We start from the raw sequence: 16,761 nt of genomic DNA on the forward strand, positions 1-16,761 counted from the left end.
GGTGCATTTAAGTGGGAAAATCCAGAACCAGGAAAGAGTTGGTCACATTTGAGCTCAAGTGTGAGAAGGTCCAAGGGCAGACGAAAGCCAAAGTTGGCCATTCTGTAGAAAATAAAATTAAGGATATTTGGGCTTCATTGGTTGGCTACCACGGATTGCCCATCCCCACAATTGACCTGGAGAAGGTGGTGGTGAGCTGCTTTCTTGAATTGCTGCAATTCTCTTTCGTGTAGGTACATTCACATTCCTAGGAGTTCAAGGATTTTGACCTAGCAACATTGAAGGAATGGTGATATACTTCCCAGTGACAGCAGTGACTGCCTTGGCAAGAAACTTGCAGATAATGCTTTTCCCATGTATCTGCCACCCTTGTTTTTCTGGATGGCAATGATCATGTTTTTGGAGGGTGCTGTCCAAGAGGCTTTGGAGAGTTTCTGCACATTCAATTTCTATATGTTACACATGGTTCCATTTATTAGTGGTGGAGGGGGTGAAATTTACATTCTCTGCACCATTCAAGAGGGCTGTGTCCTAGATGTTGTCCAGCTTCAGTAATCCAGATAAGTGAAGAACATTCCATTGCACTCTGACTTTTGCATTGCAGATTGTGGACAACCTTTTAGGAAGGTGCTTTTTTTCCCCGGAGGGTAGTGGGAGGAGAGGCAGTTGAGAATAGTAACCCCCACAATGTTGAGCTGTTGCTAATGGGACTATTGCAACGGTAATGGCTTCAAGTGTCATGGGGTAATGATTAAATTCTCTCTGGATGTTTTAGAGACCTGGCTGTATTTCTGGCCATGGATTGGTCCACTACCTTATGAGCCATTCATACAATTGGCAGCAGACATTCCCACTTCTGATCTTATGAACGAATGGAAGGTCACTCTCAAAGCAGCTGAACATGGTTGAGCTTAGGACACTACCGTGAAGAACTTTTGTAGTAATGCCCTGTAGCAGAGGCAGCTGACTTCTAATAATCGCAACCAACTTCCTTTGTTCATTGGACAAACCAACTCGAGTCAGAGATGTACAACATGGAAACAGACCCTTCGGTCCAACCCGTCCATGCCAACCAGATACCCCAACCTAATCTAGTCCCACCTTCCAGCACCCGGCCCATATCCCTCCAAATCCTTCCTATTCATATACCCATCCAAATGCCTCTTAAATGCTGCAATTGTACAGCCTCCACCACTTCCTCTGGCAGCACATTCCCATACACGTACCACCCTCTGCATGAAAAAGTTGCACCTTAGGTCTCTTTTATATCTTTCCCCTCTCACCCTAAACCAATGCCCTCTAGTTCTGGACTCCCTGACCCCAGGGAAAAGAGTTTGTCTAGTTACCCTATCCATGCCCCTCATAATTTTGTAAACCTCTATAAGGTCACCCCTCAGCCTCCGACGCTCCAGGGAAAACAGCCTATTAAGTGAGACAATATAAGCCAGCAAGCAGTAGTCCAGATCAGTTGGAATTATGGAAGGGTGACCATCAATAAATGTGCCAGTAAGAATGAAATTGCATCATCAATGAACATCAGCAAGATCGGCCATCCCAATCCAGAGATCAAACTTGACTCTGGACCTTCTGGTTCAGAGGTAGGACTACCAATGCACCGCAAAATGGTGTCTTTTACAAAGTATCCCTAACAAAGCAAGTAACCAAGCAAGTCATTAGAGTTAATAGAATAATTAACTGGTCACCATTTATTTTAGGGAAAGAAGAGACCATAAGAGGAGGTCTAACTTATATGCCCTTCCGACTCCATTTAGATTTAGCCCTTCCCCATAACTCTCCCTTAACTTTGGTGGTCTGAGTTCCCCTACCAGGCATTGCATGTAACTTGATTAATTGGAAACAGGCGGAATTAGGTACTGTAGCTGCTAGACTTAAGAGTCAAGATTAGAGTGGTGCTGGAAAAGCACAGCAGGTCAGGCAGCATCTGAGGAGCTGATACATCGACATTTCGGGCAAAAGCCCTTCATCAGTAAAAGTTAGCATAAAATTAGTATATGTTGAATTGAAAGCTTATTAATTCAAAGCAAATATTTACAACAGACAAATATACTTAATCATGATTACATCTAGGCCGAAGCTACCAAGTCATCTGGCCTCCCCATTTTTTTCCCTCTGGTCTCCCTTTAGAAAAGTTGTTGTTAAAGTTGAAAGAGTGCAGAAAAGATTACAAAGGATGTTGCCAGAGTTGAAAAGTCTGAGCTATACGGAGAGGCTGAATAGACTGGGGCTATTTGCCCTGGAGCATCGGAGGCTAAGGGGTTTATAAAATCATGAGGGGCATTGATAAGGTGAATAGCCAAGGTAGTCTTCCCCAGTATAGAGGAGTCCAAAACTAGAGGGCATAGGCCGCTAGGTGGGAGGGGAAAGATATAAAAGAAACTTAAGAGGCAACTTTTTCACGCAGATGTTGGTGGATGTATGGAATGAGCCTCTAAAGGAAGTGATGGAGGCTGCTACAATTATAACAATCTGAATGTTTACGTGAACAGGAAGGGTTTTGAGGGATATGGCCAAATGCTGGCAAATGGGATTAGATTAATATCAGATATCTGGCTGGCATGGACAATTTAGACCAAAGGGTCTGTTTCCATGATGAATAACTTTTAGACTATGTGTGAATGATGCAATTCTCAGGAAACTTTTTGTATTTTAATTTGTCGTGATGGGGAACTAAATATGAATATTTGGTGGTGGGGTACATGTTTTGTCCAGATATTACTCCATATTATTTCATAAATTAAAAATACTTAGGAATTGAAAAGAGAAGAGCACAATTCTCATTCCTGCTAATATCTTTATAACTTAACTGTGCACCATGAACAGATTCCAAAGGATCCCTGAAAACTGACAACCAAATGAGTTCTCCATATTTTATCTTTATTGATCTGCATCTTCATTAAGTGAATGATCAAAAATGTGACAAATGGAGTATAATGTGGGAAAATGTAAAGTTGCTCACTAAGCTAGGAAGAAAAGTAAAGCAAATTATTTAAAAAGAGAATTCAGAGGTACACAGGGATCTTTGTGTTCTAGTACATGAGTCACAAAAGGTTTCCTGCACTGACTCACGTTACCATGAAGGACTCTCCTTCTCAACCTCTCCCCTTGCCTGTGGTATGATGACCCTAAAGTTAAACCATCACCAACTGATGCTCTATAATACGACATTGGTGAAACACTGACTTGAACACAAGTGGAGCGACAGAAAATAAGACATGGACCTCTGCAGTGAGACCACCAGCTGAGTGACATCACGAATCAAGAATAAAGCTTATTAGTGGGTATGACTGGTGAACATTTCAAGACTTAAAGTATTCAGTTTGTGCTTAGGTCTCCAGTGTTTTTTTTTCCCTCTTCATTTTCTTGCTTAAGTATAGCATTGATACTTTTTAAATTTAATGAAGTGAAATATCAGTGTGAAAAACACTGATTCTAGAGTCACTAAATTATATAATCGAAAACAAATACAATAGTGGTAGCAGGATGGTTGATGTTCTACTGCTGCACACCAATGTGATCCAGAGTGAATGCATTTGTAGTAATTGAGGAACTTTGATTTGAAACTACAAACATTGTGACACATCTGGAAAGGTGAAGGTTATCTGGACAATTTGCTTCCAAGGGCAAGCACATGCATCAAACAAGGTAATTAGAAATTGATTTGTAATCAGGAACAGGAGGGTATGACTGCAGTTGAGGCAGGTACAAGAATGCAGGAGCCTGCAATTGCCCAAATGTTAAGAGCTTCTGGTAAGCTATGCAGTCAAGAATGGAAACTGCAAGGAGGAGTGAACTGAATAGCTCCTTGACTCAGACAGCCATTCAAGTCAAGGGATGGAATAGGAATATAATTATGGTAGAATTAGGTTCTCTGTAGTCATGAGCAGCAGTCCCAAAGGTTAAGCTGCATGTCAGGATTAAGCAGATCCCCTCAGGGCTAAAGAAAAACTTGGGAGTGGAGGGGAGGGATCCTGTTGTTATCACCCATGTTGATACCAATGACATTGATAAGATTAGAACAGATGTTCTACTGAAAGACTTTACAGTAAGGAGCTAAATTAAAAAGCAGAACCTTCACGCAATAATATTAGAATTATTACTGATTCACGAATAAACTGCCATACAGTTAATAAAATCTAGGAGTTAAACATGTGGCTCAGAAATTGGTATAAGGTGAAATGGGTTTCAGTTCGTGAAGCACTGTCACCCGTATTGGGGCAGAAGTGAGCTGCTCTAATGGAATGGACTTCATTTGAACTGTGCTGGGATCCGTGTCCTGGCAAATCAAAAAACTAGGGCTTTAAACAAACTTTTTTTTGGCAGGTGTGGTGGGGAGAAGAGTTCAGAGGAAATATAGACTCACAAAGCAAGGTGGATGTAGCAGCAATACAGGACAGCTATTTAGATAACGATACCCAGAGTGGGGCAGGACTGGACAGACTTCAAACATAGAAAATCAGAAGTAATTAGTGTCAAATGGGGAAAAAAACTACTAAAAATCAAAATTAATGGCTCTTGACTGTGCAATAACTGGATTCTAAACAGAATAAATGAATTAATGGTACAAATATAGGTAAATGGCTACGATGTTACAGTAATTAAGGATACATGGCTACACAGTTCAAAGCTGGGTATTAAATATTCAGGAAAATAATAGGTAGAAAGGAAAAGGTGACAGGTGAGAGATATTATGTGAAGAGATCGTGTGTTTTAGGTTACCTTTATTAATTCACACTCAAACTCGCTATATTTTACTGCATTTTCATATCCTTTCAGCCCTTCCTACAAGCAGTGTTTACCACTGAATAGCTGTAGCATACATAACAATACCATCCCGATCAAGTCTCCCTGAAATATTTTAACATTAAATCAGCCCTTACCAACCATCTCCTGGACCTGAACAGATTCCCCAATTAGTAATGATTTGGAGACGCCGGTGTTGGAATGGGGCGTACAAAGTTAAAAATCACAACACCAGGTTATAGTCCAACAGGTTTATGTGGAAACACTAGCTTTCTGAGTGCTGCTTCTTCATCAGGTGATTGTGAAGAAGAAGATTATAAGACACAGAATGTATAGAGAAAGTTTACAGTGTGATGTAACTGAAATTATACATTGAAAATTATACATAGTCATTCTAAAAGATGAGAGACTTAATAAACAATCTCAGTTACATCACACGTAAACTTTCTCTATAAATTCTGTGCCTTACAATCTTATTCTCCACAATCACCTGAAGGTGCAGTGCTCAGAAAGCGAGTACTTCCAAATAATCCTGTTGGACTATAACCAGGTGTTGAGATTTTTTAACCCAATTAGTAACTACCTTTTAAATACCTTTTAACAGCACCATTATCCCTTTAAGGAACTAACTGACAAAACAGTGCTTCCATGAAATTGCATGAATGAATGTATGAAACTCATACTGGCAAATAGCAAATAAATCTCACAACCCAGCTGCAGTATTCAGTTTAATATCCTTTACTCTTTTATTAAATACAGGTACTATGTCTAACTTATTTAGTCATGATTTGGAGATACCGGAGTTGGACTGGGGTGTAAAAAGTTAAAAAAATCACAACACCAGGTTATAGTCCAACAGGTTTAATGGAAGCACACTAGCTTTCGGAGCGTCGCTCCTTCATCAGGTGGCTACCACCTAATGAAGGAGCGACGCTCCGAAAGCTAGTGTGCTTCCAATTAAACCTGTTGGACTATAACCTGTTGCGTGATTTTTAACTTATTTGGAGCATATAGGCCTAGTATTTTTACTAACAATTACTAAAAGATAAAAAGCACTAACATCTAATTATGCAAGCAGACCAGATAGACACTCTTAATCCCATTAGAGGTAGCAGCCAGCATTCAGCACGTTTAACCCATCTCCTGTCTCCCAGGACAGAAGCCCTTCAAACCTTTGTGTACTATTGATTTTTTAAAAAGTAACAGTTGTAATGAAATATTACTATAAGTAAGAAGTGTATAAAGGGGCATTGTAAGAACTGTATTTCAGGATTCTATTGCTGCCTCGAACTTGTGCTGCGATTGCTGAATAAAAGAGGCTAATTTTGCCACTCACCGATTCCAGTCGTTATTTCAACATGATCCCACATGGGTCAGCATTATTAATATAGGATGGAATAAGTACTATAGCAAGTAGTTTAGTTTTGTAAAATTGGTCAACACGGATGAGTTAAGGGTCTGTTTCTGTGCTCAATGACTTGAGCTACATTTTACTTAAGAAACATTTCTTTAAGTCCACTTTTGGAATACTGCATGCAATTCTGGTCTCCTTCCTATTGGAAAGATGTTGTGAAACATGAAAGGGTTCAGAAAAGAGTTACAAGGATGTTGCCAGGGTTGGAGGATTTGAGCTATAGGGAGAAGCTGAATAGGCTGGGGCTATTTTCCCTGAAGCGGACATTGAGGGGTGACCTTATAGAGGTTTATAAAATCATGAGGGGCATGGATAAGATAAATAGACAAAGTCTTTTCCCTGGGCTGGGGGAAGTCCAGAACTAAGGGCAACTTTTTCAAGCAAAGGGTGGTACGTATATGGAATGAGCTGCCAGAGGAAATGGTGGAAGCTAGTAAAGTTGCAACATTTAAAAGTCATCTGGATAGGAAGGGTTTAGAGGGATATGGGCGGGGTGCTGGCAGGTGGGACTAGAGACAATTAGAGTACTGTACTCAGGTTTGGGCCTCATAAGGATGGAGGGCCCTGAGTGTACATAGAGGAGATTAAAAAGAATGATTCCAGGAAAGAGACAATTTATCTACAAAGTTAGGTTGGAGAAGTTTGGGTTTTTCCTCCTTGCAGAAAATACGATAGAGGGGAGGTCTGATAAATGTATAGGTTTAGATAAAAAAACTGTTCATTAGCTAATGGGGCAAGGACTATTGGATACAGAAGTTCTTTTTACACAAGGTAATGGCCATGAAATTTGCTTCCCATATGTTGGGAGCAGCAAGAAAGTGAACCCTTCCTATTCATACTCATCCAGATACCTTTTAAATGGTGTAACTGTGCCAGCCTCCACCTCTTTCTCTCGCAGCTCATTTTATACATGCAATACCCTCTACATGAAAAAGGTGCCTCTTAGGTCCCTTTCAAATCTTTCCCCTCTCACCTTAAACCTATACTAGCTAGTTTTGGACTCCCCTACCATGGGAAAAGACCTTGGCTTATCTGTGTCCATCATGATTTTATAAACCTCCAAGGTATCCCTTCAACCTCCCACACCCCAGGGAAAATGACCCCAGATTATTCAGCCTGTCCCTATAGCTGAAACTCTCCAAATCCAGCAACATCCTTGTAAATCTTCTTGGAACCCTTTCAAGTTTCAGAACATTAAAAATCACACATTACCAAGTTATAGTCCAACAGGTTTATTTGGAAGCACAAGGTTTTGGAGCGCTGCTCCATCAGATTGTTAAGGGAGACCAGACTTGAACGCAGTATTCCAAAAGTGGTCTCAATGTCCATACAGCTGCAACATGACATCCCAACTCCTATACTGACCAATAAAGGCAAGTGTACTAAACATTTTCACCACACTGTCTACCTGTGACTCCACTTTCAAGGAACTATGCATCCGTACTCCAAGGTCTCTTTGCTTGGCAACACTACTCAGGACCCTACCGTGAAGTGAGTCCTGCCCTGATTTGCCTTACCAAATGCAAAACCTGACATTTATCAAAATTAAAATCCATCCGCCATCCTCAGCCCTTCTGATCAAGGTACTGTTGTACTCATAACCTTCTTCACTGTACACTACACCACCTATTTTGGGGTCACCTGCATACTTACTAATCATTCCTCATATTCACATCCAAATCATTTTATAGAAACGACAAAAAGCAATGGACCCAGCACCGATCCTTTCAGCACACCACTGGTTACAGGCCTCCAGTCCAAAAACAAACTTCCACCCACCTTCTGCCTCCGACTGTCAAGCCAATCTTGTATCCAAATGGCTAGCTTGCCCTAGATTGTGTGATCTAACCAATCTACCGTACAGAACGTTGTCTATCTGGACTTGAGCAAGGCATTTGACAACATTTACAATTCTGCCTTCATCAACCTTTTGTCACTTCTTCAAAAATTTCAATCAACTTAATGGGACACTATTTTCCATACAGTCAATGCCTTTCTAAATACATGTAAATCCTGTCCCTCAGGATCCTCTCAAACAACCTATCCAGAGATGTTAAATCTTGTCACGAAGTCTTTGAAAGTATATAAATTTAGCTCCTGTATTTTGCATATTTAATCGTATATCGAGGCAAATAGACTACCCAATCTTGATCTAAGTTTAGCCTTGGGCTATTGTTAAACCGATAACATTTTTTGCTCAACACTGATGTCAGACTCCACAAGCACAGAGATAACATCCTGTTATATTTAACTACTACACCATTTGATCTTTTCATTGCTTTCTCAGCTCCCTTCCCTCTCCCCCAGTCCTGATGAAAGGTTCTGACCTGAAACATCAACTCCCCTGCTCCTGTGATGCTGTACCACCTGCTGTACCTTTTCCAGCTCCACACTTTACCGACCCCTCTTTTCATTGCTTGTCATGTGGTTTGACCGATTCTCTAAAGCCTTGTTCTTGGTTCACAACTTAGCGTCATTCACTATAAACGGTCAATCCAAAATTCTCTCCATAATGAAGAGGACCCCCATAACATCACTCATTTCCATCCTCGCTTGTGCAACAGTCTGCTACCTGATGAAAGAACAGCGCTCTGAAAGCTTGGACTTCCAAATAAACCTGTTGGACTATAACCTGGTATGAGATTTTTAATATTGTCAGCCCCAGTCCAACATCAGCACCTCCACCTCATTAAAACAGATTGACCATTTGTCACTTTAAAAGTGAGAGCCACACAAAGTTGACTGCTCAATTCCTAAGCCACACAAAAGTTCCACTCAGTCATCAGACTCCTGCATGCTGACTTATAATCAGCCTATCTACCAATGCACTGAGTTTAAGAACGGCATCTGTACACTCAAATCCCCTTTTAGTTCAGTAGATTACGCCATCCCTTTACAATCTTCCTTATCACTTCCTTCATGCCACCATGATCGACTGCATCTTCAGCAATTAACACTCTTAAGCACAAATTCCTTCTCTAAATTTTTATGCCGTTTTGACTCATTTTGTAAACTGCTTCTTTAGCTGAAAATGTGTTGCTGGAAAAGCGCAGCATCCAGGGAACAGGAGAAACGTCGATTCTCCTGTTCCCTGGATGCTGCCTGACCTGCTGCGCTTTTCCAGCAACACATTTTCAGCTCTGATCTCCAGCATCTACAGACCTCACTTTCTCCTCAAAAACTGCTTCTTTAACCAAGCTTGTAATCATGCATCCTAATATGTCCTCCTTTATTGCTGTGCACTTTTGATGATTTCAAGGATAGTGGAATCAAGGGTTATGGAGATAAGGCAGGAACAGGATACTGATTAATGATGATCAGCCATGATCATATTGAATGTGGTGCAGACTCGAAGGGCAGAATGGCCTATTCCTGCACCTATTGTCTATTATGATATTGTGGAGCTCCTTGGTAGGCGCAAAAGGAGTTCAATTTTCCTGCAAGTATTACTAAATATTGTGTGTTGTACTAACAATACATTTCTGAAAGACTAAAGTTAACAGTATACTATCACAGAAAATATCAAACTTAGTGGTGCTAGGACTTTAACTTAGGTCATGGAGTCGAGCCCCACTCCAGCCAAATGAACACATAATTAAAGTTGTTGCTTTGGTGGTATAGTGAAGCCTTACTACATGATCAGTAGTAGTGATTTTTGAACTGTTGTTTAATGCAAGATTCTACCAGCCTATCGAAATGGTGTAACTTCACTTTTCTTTGAAGAGCTATCCTGAATAACCCATAGTTCAGATAATTGTATAAATAAATAAATAAATAAATACATAAATAGAATCAATCATTCATTTTCAATTCTGGAAAAATTGTTATACTGAACTCAATGTTAATTATTTCTCTCTACACAGGTGCTGCCAGACCTGAGTTTTGCCAGCATTTTGTTTGTTTCAGGTTTCCAGCATCCACAGTATAATTGTTTTATTCGTCATTTCTCACATTAACAAGAACGATATCTGGGTTAAAACAGATACAGTCATAGCTGTGCTCATAATTTATTTCTTTACACTTGGGGAATTTATGGATGATCAGAAATGTTTAAGATGTTTAAAAGTTTAATGAGGACGAGAGAATAAACTGTGCCTTTGGTAAGAATCCAGAACAGAAAAGGAAGATCTTAAAATAAACATTTAGGGATGATGTCAGGAAGCACAAAGGATAGTTGTAGTGTATAATTCCCCTTAAAACAAACTGTTGAGTTTGGTCAATTAATAATTTTAAAACTTAGGTGAAAATAGTAATGACATGAAACAAAGTTAGGCAAATAAAGACAAAGTAAATATAAAAACAGTCGTGATCTAATGGAATAGTTGAATCTAATCGACGGGCCGAATGGCTTATGCTGTTTAGTTCATCATCGCGATGTGTTTTGTATATTGACATGCCTTTAAAAATAATTGGTTGGGAAGTTTATTTTGGACTTCATGAAAAGATGCAAGATCCTCCTACTTGCAAAGTTACAACTGACATTTCGATTAAAGTTTATCCATGAGTGAATCACTTAAGATTACGTGCACGATCATTCCACCTCTGCTGGGCGCGGTTTTGGTATATTTCAGTGCCGAATTGAAATGACAGCAGTTATGTAGTGCTGAGTGACAAACCACAAAAAGGATTACAACAACTTACTAACTGATATTCAAGACACCAAAAACAAACTTCTGAAACGAAACCAATAGCTCCGTGAAAGGCTCCTTTTCCCAGCTAATTTATTTTTTTTTAAATCTCAGTTTCGGACCAAGGAACTGGTGCTGACAGTTAAGCTGTAAGAGTGGAAGCCTTCATCAAGTCCCTGAAACTTCAGACTTGAGTAGGTAGAGATATATTTCCTTCCCTAGTTATAAAACGTTTTGTTTTATCCATCACCAAGAATTCAAAACCAGAACAGCAAAATCTAACATGAAGCCATTCCAGTCCCAGCCGCCAGCTGACAAGCAGCTTGTTTTACCAACTCTCGGGCCCGCGACCCAGCTACACACACACACAGCGTCCGCAGATAAACCCTCCACAAGCGGCATCCGACTTACCAGCTGCTGCCGTATCCAGCGGATCATGGCGCTCCGGTAAGGCTGCCACCTCGACCAAAGTGCAGCTCTCTCTCTTTCTCTCTGGGCTGATAATGTCCACCCCGCTCGGTCCCCGGGACCCGGCGAGGATTTAACGCCGGGCTCAGTTCCCGGGAGTCAGTCGGTAGTAGCTCAGTCCCGGGCCTCGGTCCCCGGGAGTCAGTCGGTAGTAGCTCAGTCCCGGGCCTCGGTCCCCGGGAATCAGTCGGTAGTAGCTCGGTCCCCGGGAGTCAGTCGGTAGTAGCTCAGTCCCGGGCCTCGGTCCCCGGGAGTCAGTCGGTAGTAGCTCAGTCCCGGGCCTCGGTCCCTGGGAGTCAGTCGATAGTAGCTCGGTCCCGGGCCGGCATCATCCACATCATTAGCTCACACGGTACCGGAAGTAACATCGCCAAGATGTTATCTCACTTCCGGCTAGGGTTTTCTTTTTGTGGGCGGGGGAGGGGTGATCTTTGTCATGGAAACGGATACCTAACAAACCTTACATTTACATAAGCGCCGTCGAGACCTTTGAAAACAATTTCCCCAAGGTGAGACAAAGGGCTCAGATAACCAAAAGCTAGGTCCAAGAGGTAGGTTTTAAGGAGTATCTTAAAGATGGCATAGAGTTAAGTAAAAGAGAGACAAATTACTGCAAATAGTCATAGAGATGTACAGCATGGAAACAGACCATTCGATCCAACTCATCCATACCGACCAGATATCCTAACCCAATCTAAGTTAAAAATCACACAACACCAGGTTATAGTCCAACAGGCTTAATTGGAAGCACACTAGCTTTCGGAGCGACGCTCCTTCATCAGGTGATTGTCACTCTGAAAGCTAGTGTGCTTCCAATGAAACCTGTTGGACTATAACCTGGTGTTGTGTGATTTTTAACTTTGTACACCCCAGTCCAACACCGGCATCTCCGAATCATAACCCAATCTAGTCTGATTTGCCACCACTTGGCCCATATCCCTCTAAACTTTCCTATTCATATACCCATCCGGATGCTTTTTAAATGTTGTCATTGTATCAGCCTCCACCACTTCCTCTAGCACCTCATTCCATACACACACCACCCTCTGTGTGAAAATGTTGCCCTTGAGATCCCTTTTAAATTTTTCCCTGTCACCCTAAACCAATGCCCTCTAGTTCTGGACTCTCCAACCCCAGGGAAAAGACTTTGTCTATTTACCCTATCCATGCCCCTCATGAATTTATAAACCTCTATAAGGCCACCTCTCAGCCTATGACGCTCCAGGGAAAACAGCCCCAGCCTATTCAGCCTCTCCATATAGCTCAAATCCTCCACAGACAACATCCTTGTAAATCTTTTCTGAACCCTTTCAAGTTTCATAACATCCTTACGATAGGAGGGATTACCAGAATTACACAGTTTCCAAAAGTGGCCTAACCAATGTCCTGTACAGCCACAACATGACCTTTCAAGTCCTATACTCAATGCTCTGACCAATAAAGGAAAGTGTACTAAACACCTTCTTCATTATCCTAACTACCTACGACTTCACTTTCAAGGAATTATGAACCTGCACTTTGTTCAATGTATAAGCCCTGCTCTGATTTGCCTTTCCAAAATGCAGCACCTCACATTTATCTAAATTAAACTCCATCTGCCACTCCAATTTTGGTGTCATCTGCAAACTTTGTAACTATACCTCCTATGTTTACATCCAAATCATTAAATGATGAAAAGCAATAGACCCTGCTGGAATCTGTCTTGAAAACAACAAATCACACTGGGTCAGACAGCATCCATGGAGAGACAGCAAGTTAATGCTTTGATTCTAAATGACTCTTCAGAACTGAAGTGTGGAGAGGACAGCATTTATGCTGTCATTCAGCAGGGGGAGGGTGATAATCGGTGTACAGAGCTGGTGGAGAAAAGATGTTAGCAGTTTACATTAAGCAATCGGAATGTGAGAATAGCAGAGCAATGGTGTGTCTCCTGCCAGACTTGAAAGGACAGTAATTGGGATGGAGGAAGGGAGAACATGATAGCAGGCTGAGCTGATAAAATGTGGCACTGGAAAAAGCACAGCAGGTCAGGATACCATCTGAGGAACAAGATGTTTTGGCCTTAACCCTTCATCAGGTTCTGGAGATACTGCCTGACCTGCTGTACGTTTTGCAGTGCCACATTTTATCGACTCTGACTTCTCTAGCATCTGCAGTTGTCACTATCTCCATGACAACAAGCTAAAGACAGGAAGGAAATGGTTCACAATTTAAAGGTGTTGAACTCAATATTAAGTCCAGAATGCTGTAAAGTGCCTAGTTTGAAGATGAGATGTTCTTGCTCTAGTTTGTGCTGTGTTTCACTGGAACATGGCAGCGTGCTGAGGACAGACATGAGAGCATACAAGCAGGACACTGTGTCACATTCCATTCATTTAATGTAAACTACTAATATCTTTTGTCCACAAGCACCCTAGGACTATAGAATAAATGCAGTCCCTCCACACTTCACTTCAACTCTGATGAAGAGTCATCTAGATTCTAAACGTTAGCTTGCTCTTTCTCCATGGGTGCTGCCTGATCCACTGTGATCTCCAGCATTTGTTTTTTTAAGTAAAAGAGGATCTAATTTAATCAGGTTTTTGTTTCATATATGAATACAGACAAAGGTCACAAGAGGCCACCCTTACACACCACCTCCTTAATGATAAAATTGCAATGAGTGGAATCTTGTGGGGCCACCCAGAACTTTGAGAAGGGCAGCTGATGGAACTTAATTGTCCACGAGACAAAAGTTCAATTTTCTGATGGCAACTTAAAGTTTTGTAATTAAATTCTCAGAACCTTCCAAACAGTTGGTTTTCCACACGTTCAGAGTCAAGAATCTGTTTTGCATTCATTATCATGTAATAAATATTCACAACATTCCAGCCCAATGGAATTATGTCACCAGCATAATTTTGATAGCCAAAAAGGGAATTGCGTTCACAAAGCCAACTAATGAAGCAAAGTAGCCTTCTTCTTCCAAGCTCTGGTTAGTATAAGCTCTTCACTGACTTGCTTCCTTCATTAACAACCTGTTTAATTGCACAAATGCTTACAGTGTTAAGGGATAAAGCCTTCATAAGAAGTCTTTGTGATATGTAGTCTGCCTTCTTGAAGTTAAAAGCTTATGTTGCGAGGTGAGAAGGTTGACCAGGCCCATGAGGGTGCACCAGCAAGGCAGCCACACTTATTGATTCCAGCAAACATGACTGGGAGAAACAAGTGGGGATCACCTTAGATTGGAGACTAATCTAAAGGGAGATCAATTTAACAGAAAAAGAGGAATTATAAAGGTAGGGAATGGAATTTAAAGGCAAAAGTGAAGACTGCAGATGCTGGAGATCAGAGTCTAGATTAGAGTGGTGCTGGAAAAGCACAGCAGGTCAGGCTGCATCCAAGGAGCAGGAATATCGATGTTTCGGATAAAAGCCCTTCATCAGGAATGAAGGCAGGGAGCCTCCAGAGTGGAGAGACAAATGGGAGGGGGGGTGGGGCTGGGGAGAAGGTAGCCAAAAGTACAATAAGTGGATGGAGGTAGGGATGAAGGTGATAGGTCAGAGACGAAGGTGGAGTGGATAGGTGGGAAGGAAGATGGGTAGGTAAGACAGGTCATGAGGATGGTGCTGAGCTGGAAGGTTGGAACTGGGGCAAGGTGGGGGGAGGGAAATGAGGAAACTGGTGAAGTCCACATTGATGCCCTGGGGCTAAAGTGTTCTGAGGCGGAAGATGAGGTGTTCTTCCTTCAGGCGCTGGTGGTGAGAGAGTGGTGGAGGACGCCCGGATACTCTGCCGAGGACATGCAGGTCCTCTTGGCTACCTTCTCCCCAGCCCTACCCTCCTCCCATTTATCTCTCCACCCAGAGGCTCCCTGAGAGTGTGATCCACAGAAAGGGAGAAATATCCAGGGTGATAGTGAAAAGACTGATAAAGAACAGAGGGAATGTTAGAGAAAGATCATAGATCACAGAATCCAAAAGCATGGAAGTCGGTGATTCAGCCCATTGAGTCCACATTGACCCTTTGGTCTCCTGAGCATCCCTCTCAGATCCATCTCCTACCCTATCCATGTGACCCTGCAATTCCCTCGACTAATCCACCTAACCTACATGCCATGAACACTATGGAGCAATTTAGCATGGCCAATCTACCCAACCTGCACATCTTTGGACTGGAGAGGAAAAGGCTATGCACAGTTATGAGGGGTTATGTGTTCCAGAAGAAGAGGTTAGAGTGTGAATGGTGCGAAGGAAAGTGTTTACAACCACCATTTTTCTTTGAATCGGTTTTCAAAATAAGGTGCTTCACAGAAAATGCGCAGTGCAAATGGGAGGTTCCCCAGATCTGTTTGCATGTTCCTGCAGCAGAGCAAAATACACCCAAGTAAGGCACTCTAAACAGTAAGTGAAAAATACCATTGCACCTTCAACCATATCTCATAATTCATTAACCTTTGACAAGGAGGGCACGAAAAAATCGCCAGCAGTGCTGATGCTGCTGGAAGGAGTCATTGCTAATTCAACAAGCAGGAAAGTTCACTGGCCTGTGCATTTTAAAGTTAAATGCATGAAATACATTTTAAGATTGTAGGGCTGTATTGCAGAGGACAATGAATGGCAACAAGAGTCAGATTGTGCTTATCGTCACATTCATGGAAAACAATGTTAAGATAAAAGGCAGAAATATCTTGCACATGGCACCATTAGGATGAGGAACACTCAGTCGTGAGGTATGCAGCTCAACAGGTAGCTGCAGGCTTTTAACAAACACATGAGCTGCCTGGTAAGGCCCCAAAGGTTATAATGACACATGTCAACAGCTTAAATAGAAAGAAAACTCCTACTCCCAACAATCACCTAAAAAGCTAGGGATTGTGGGAAGGTTCAAGCCTCACCTCAAGTATATTTGTCTTTGTGGAGTACACTCCAATAGTGGCAGGTTCACTCAATAATTTGGAGGATCTTGTTGTGGTGCAGTGGTAGTGTTCCTACTTGGGTCCAGAAGGCCAAAGTTAAGGCCCCACTTGTCCTAGATATATGCCATAAGATTTCTAACAGGTTGATTCAAAATATCTACATCTCATTCCTGATATTTCTTCACAGATCATTATTTCCACACCACATATTTGATCAATTTAACACAGCAGCTGTAATAGCACTATTGAGAAAGAGGGGGAGGAGGAGAATTGAAATTACAGAACTAGAGACAAGAAGCTCAGGGGGCTGTAGCTTTGAATGCAGTGTGGTATCTTCTAGTTGGGAGCCCACAGTGCATTTGAAAGGTCACCAATATGCTTTACAGGAAAGCAATACAGTTTGGCTGGTTCACCATGGGCTCAGAAATTGAAGTGGCCTGAGCTATTGAATTTGTAGATGTCACCTGGGTTCCCTTAGGTCCAGGGGTTCATTGACTGAACACATGGCACTTAGAGCTCTGTAGCATCATCTGGCTAGATTCCTGAACAGAAAAGATTTCACTTCATCAATGTCTAGCTCATTTATGACCACA

At 41.7% G+C, this 16,761-nt stretch overlaps 1 protein-coding gene across 7 annotated transcripts in view; it reads right to left on the reverse strand.

Annotated features, from left to right (window-relative positions):
- The window catches only part of atp11b (ATPase phospholipid transporting 11B (putative)), a 175,332-nt gene extending 163,687 nt beyond the window's left edge, over positions 1-11,645 (reverse strand). For 4 of the 7 annotated variants that reach the window (XR_006313419.1, XR_006313420.1, XM_043702354.1 and 1 more), the window contains exon 1: positions 11,215-11,644. Coding sequence is in view for 4 of the 7 variants with exons in the window: in XM_043702354.1 (XP_043558289.1) it covers positions 11,215-11,241 (27 nt within the window). In the remaining 3 variants the exon portion in view is untranslated. Of the gene's footprint in view, positions 1-11,214 lie in introns of all 7 variants that reach the window. The other 3 variants (XR_006313418.1, XM_043702356.1, XM_043702355.1) reach the window with 1 other exon arrangement.
- Between the last annotated feature and the right edge of the window lie 5,116 nt (positions 11,646-16,761).

The sequence above is a fragment of the Chiloscyllium plagiosum genome, chromosome 13, assembly GCF_004010195.1.
Source record: "Chiloscyllium plagiosum isolate BGI_BamShark_2017 chromosome 13, ASM401019v2, whole genome shotgun sequence".
Classification (NCBI taxonomy): domain Eukaryota; kingdom Metazoa; phylum Chordata; class Chondrichthyes; order Orectolobiformes; family Hemiscylliidae; genus Chiloscyllium; species Chiloscyllium plagiosum.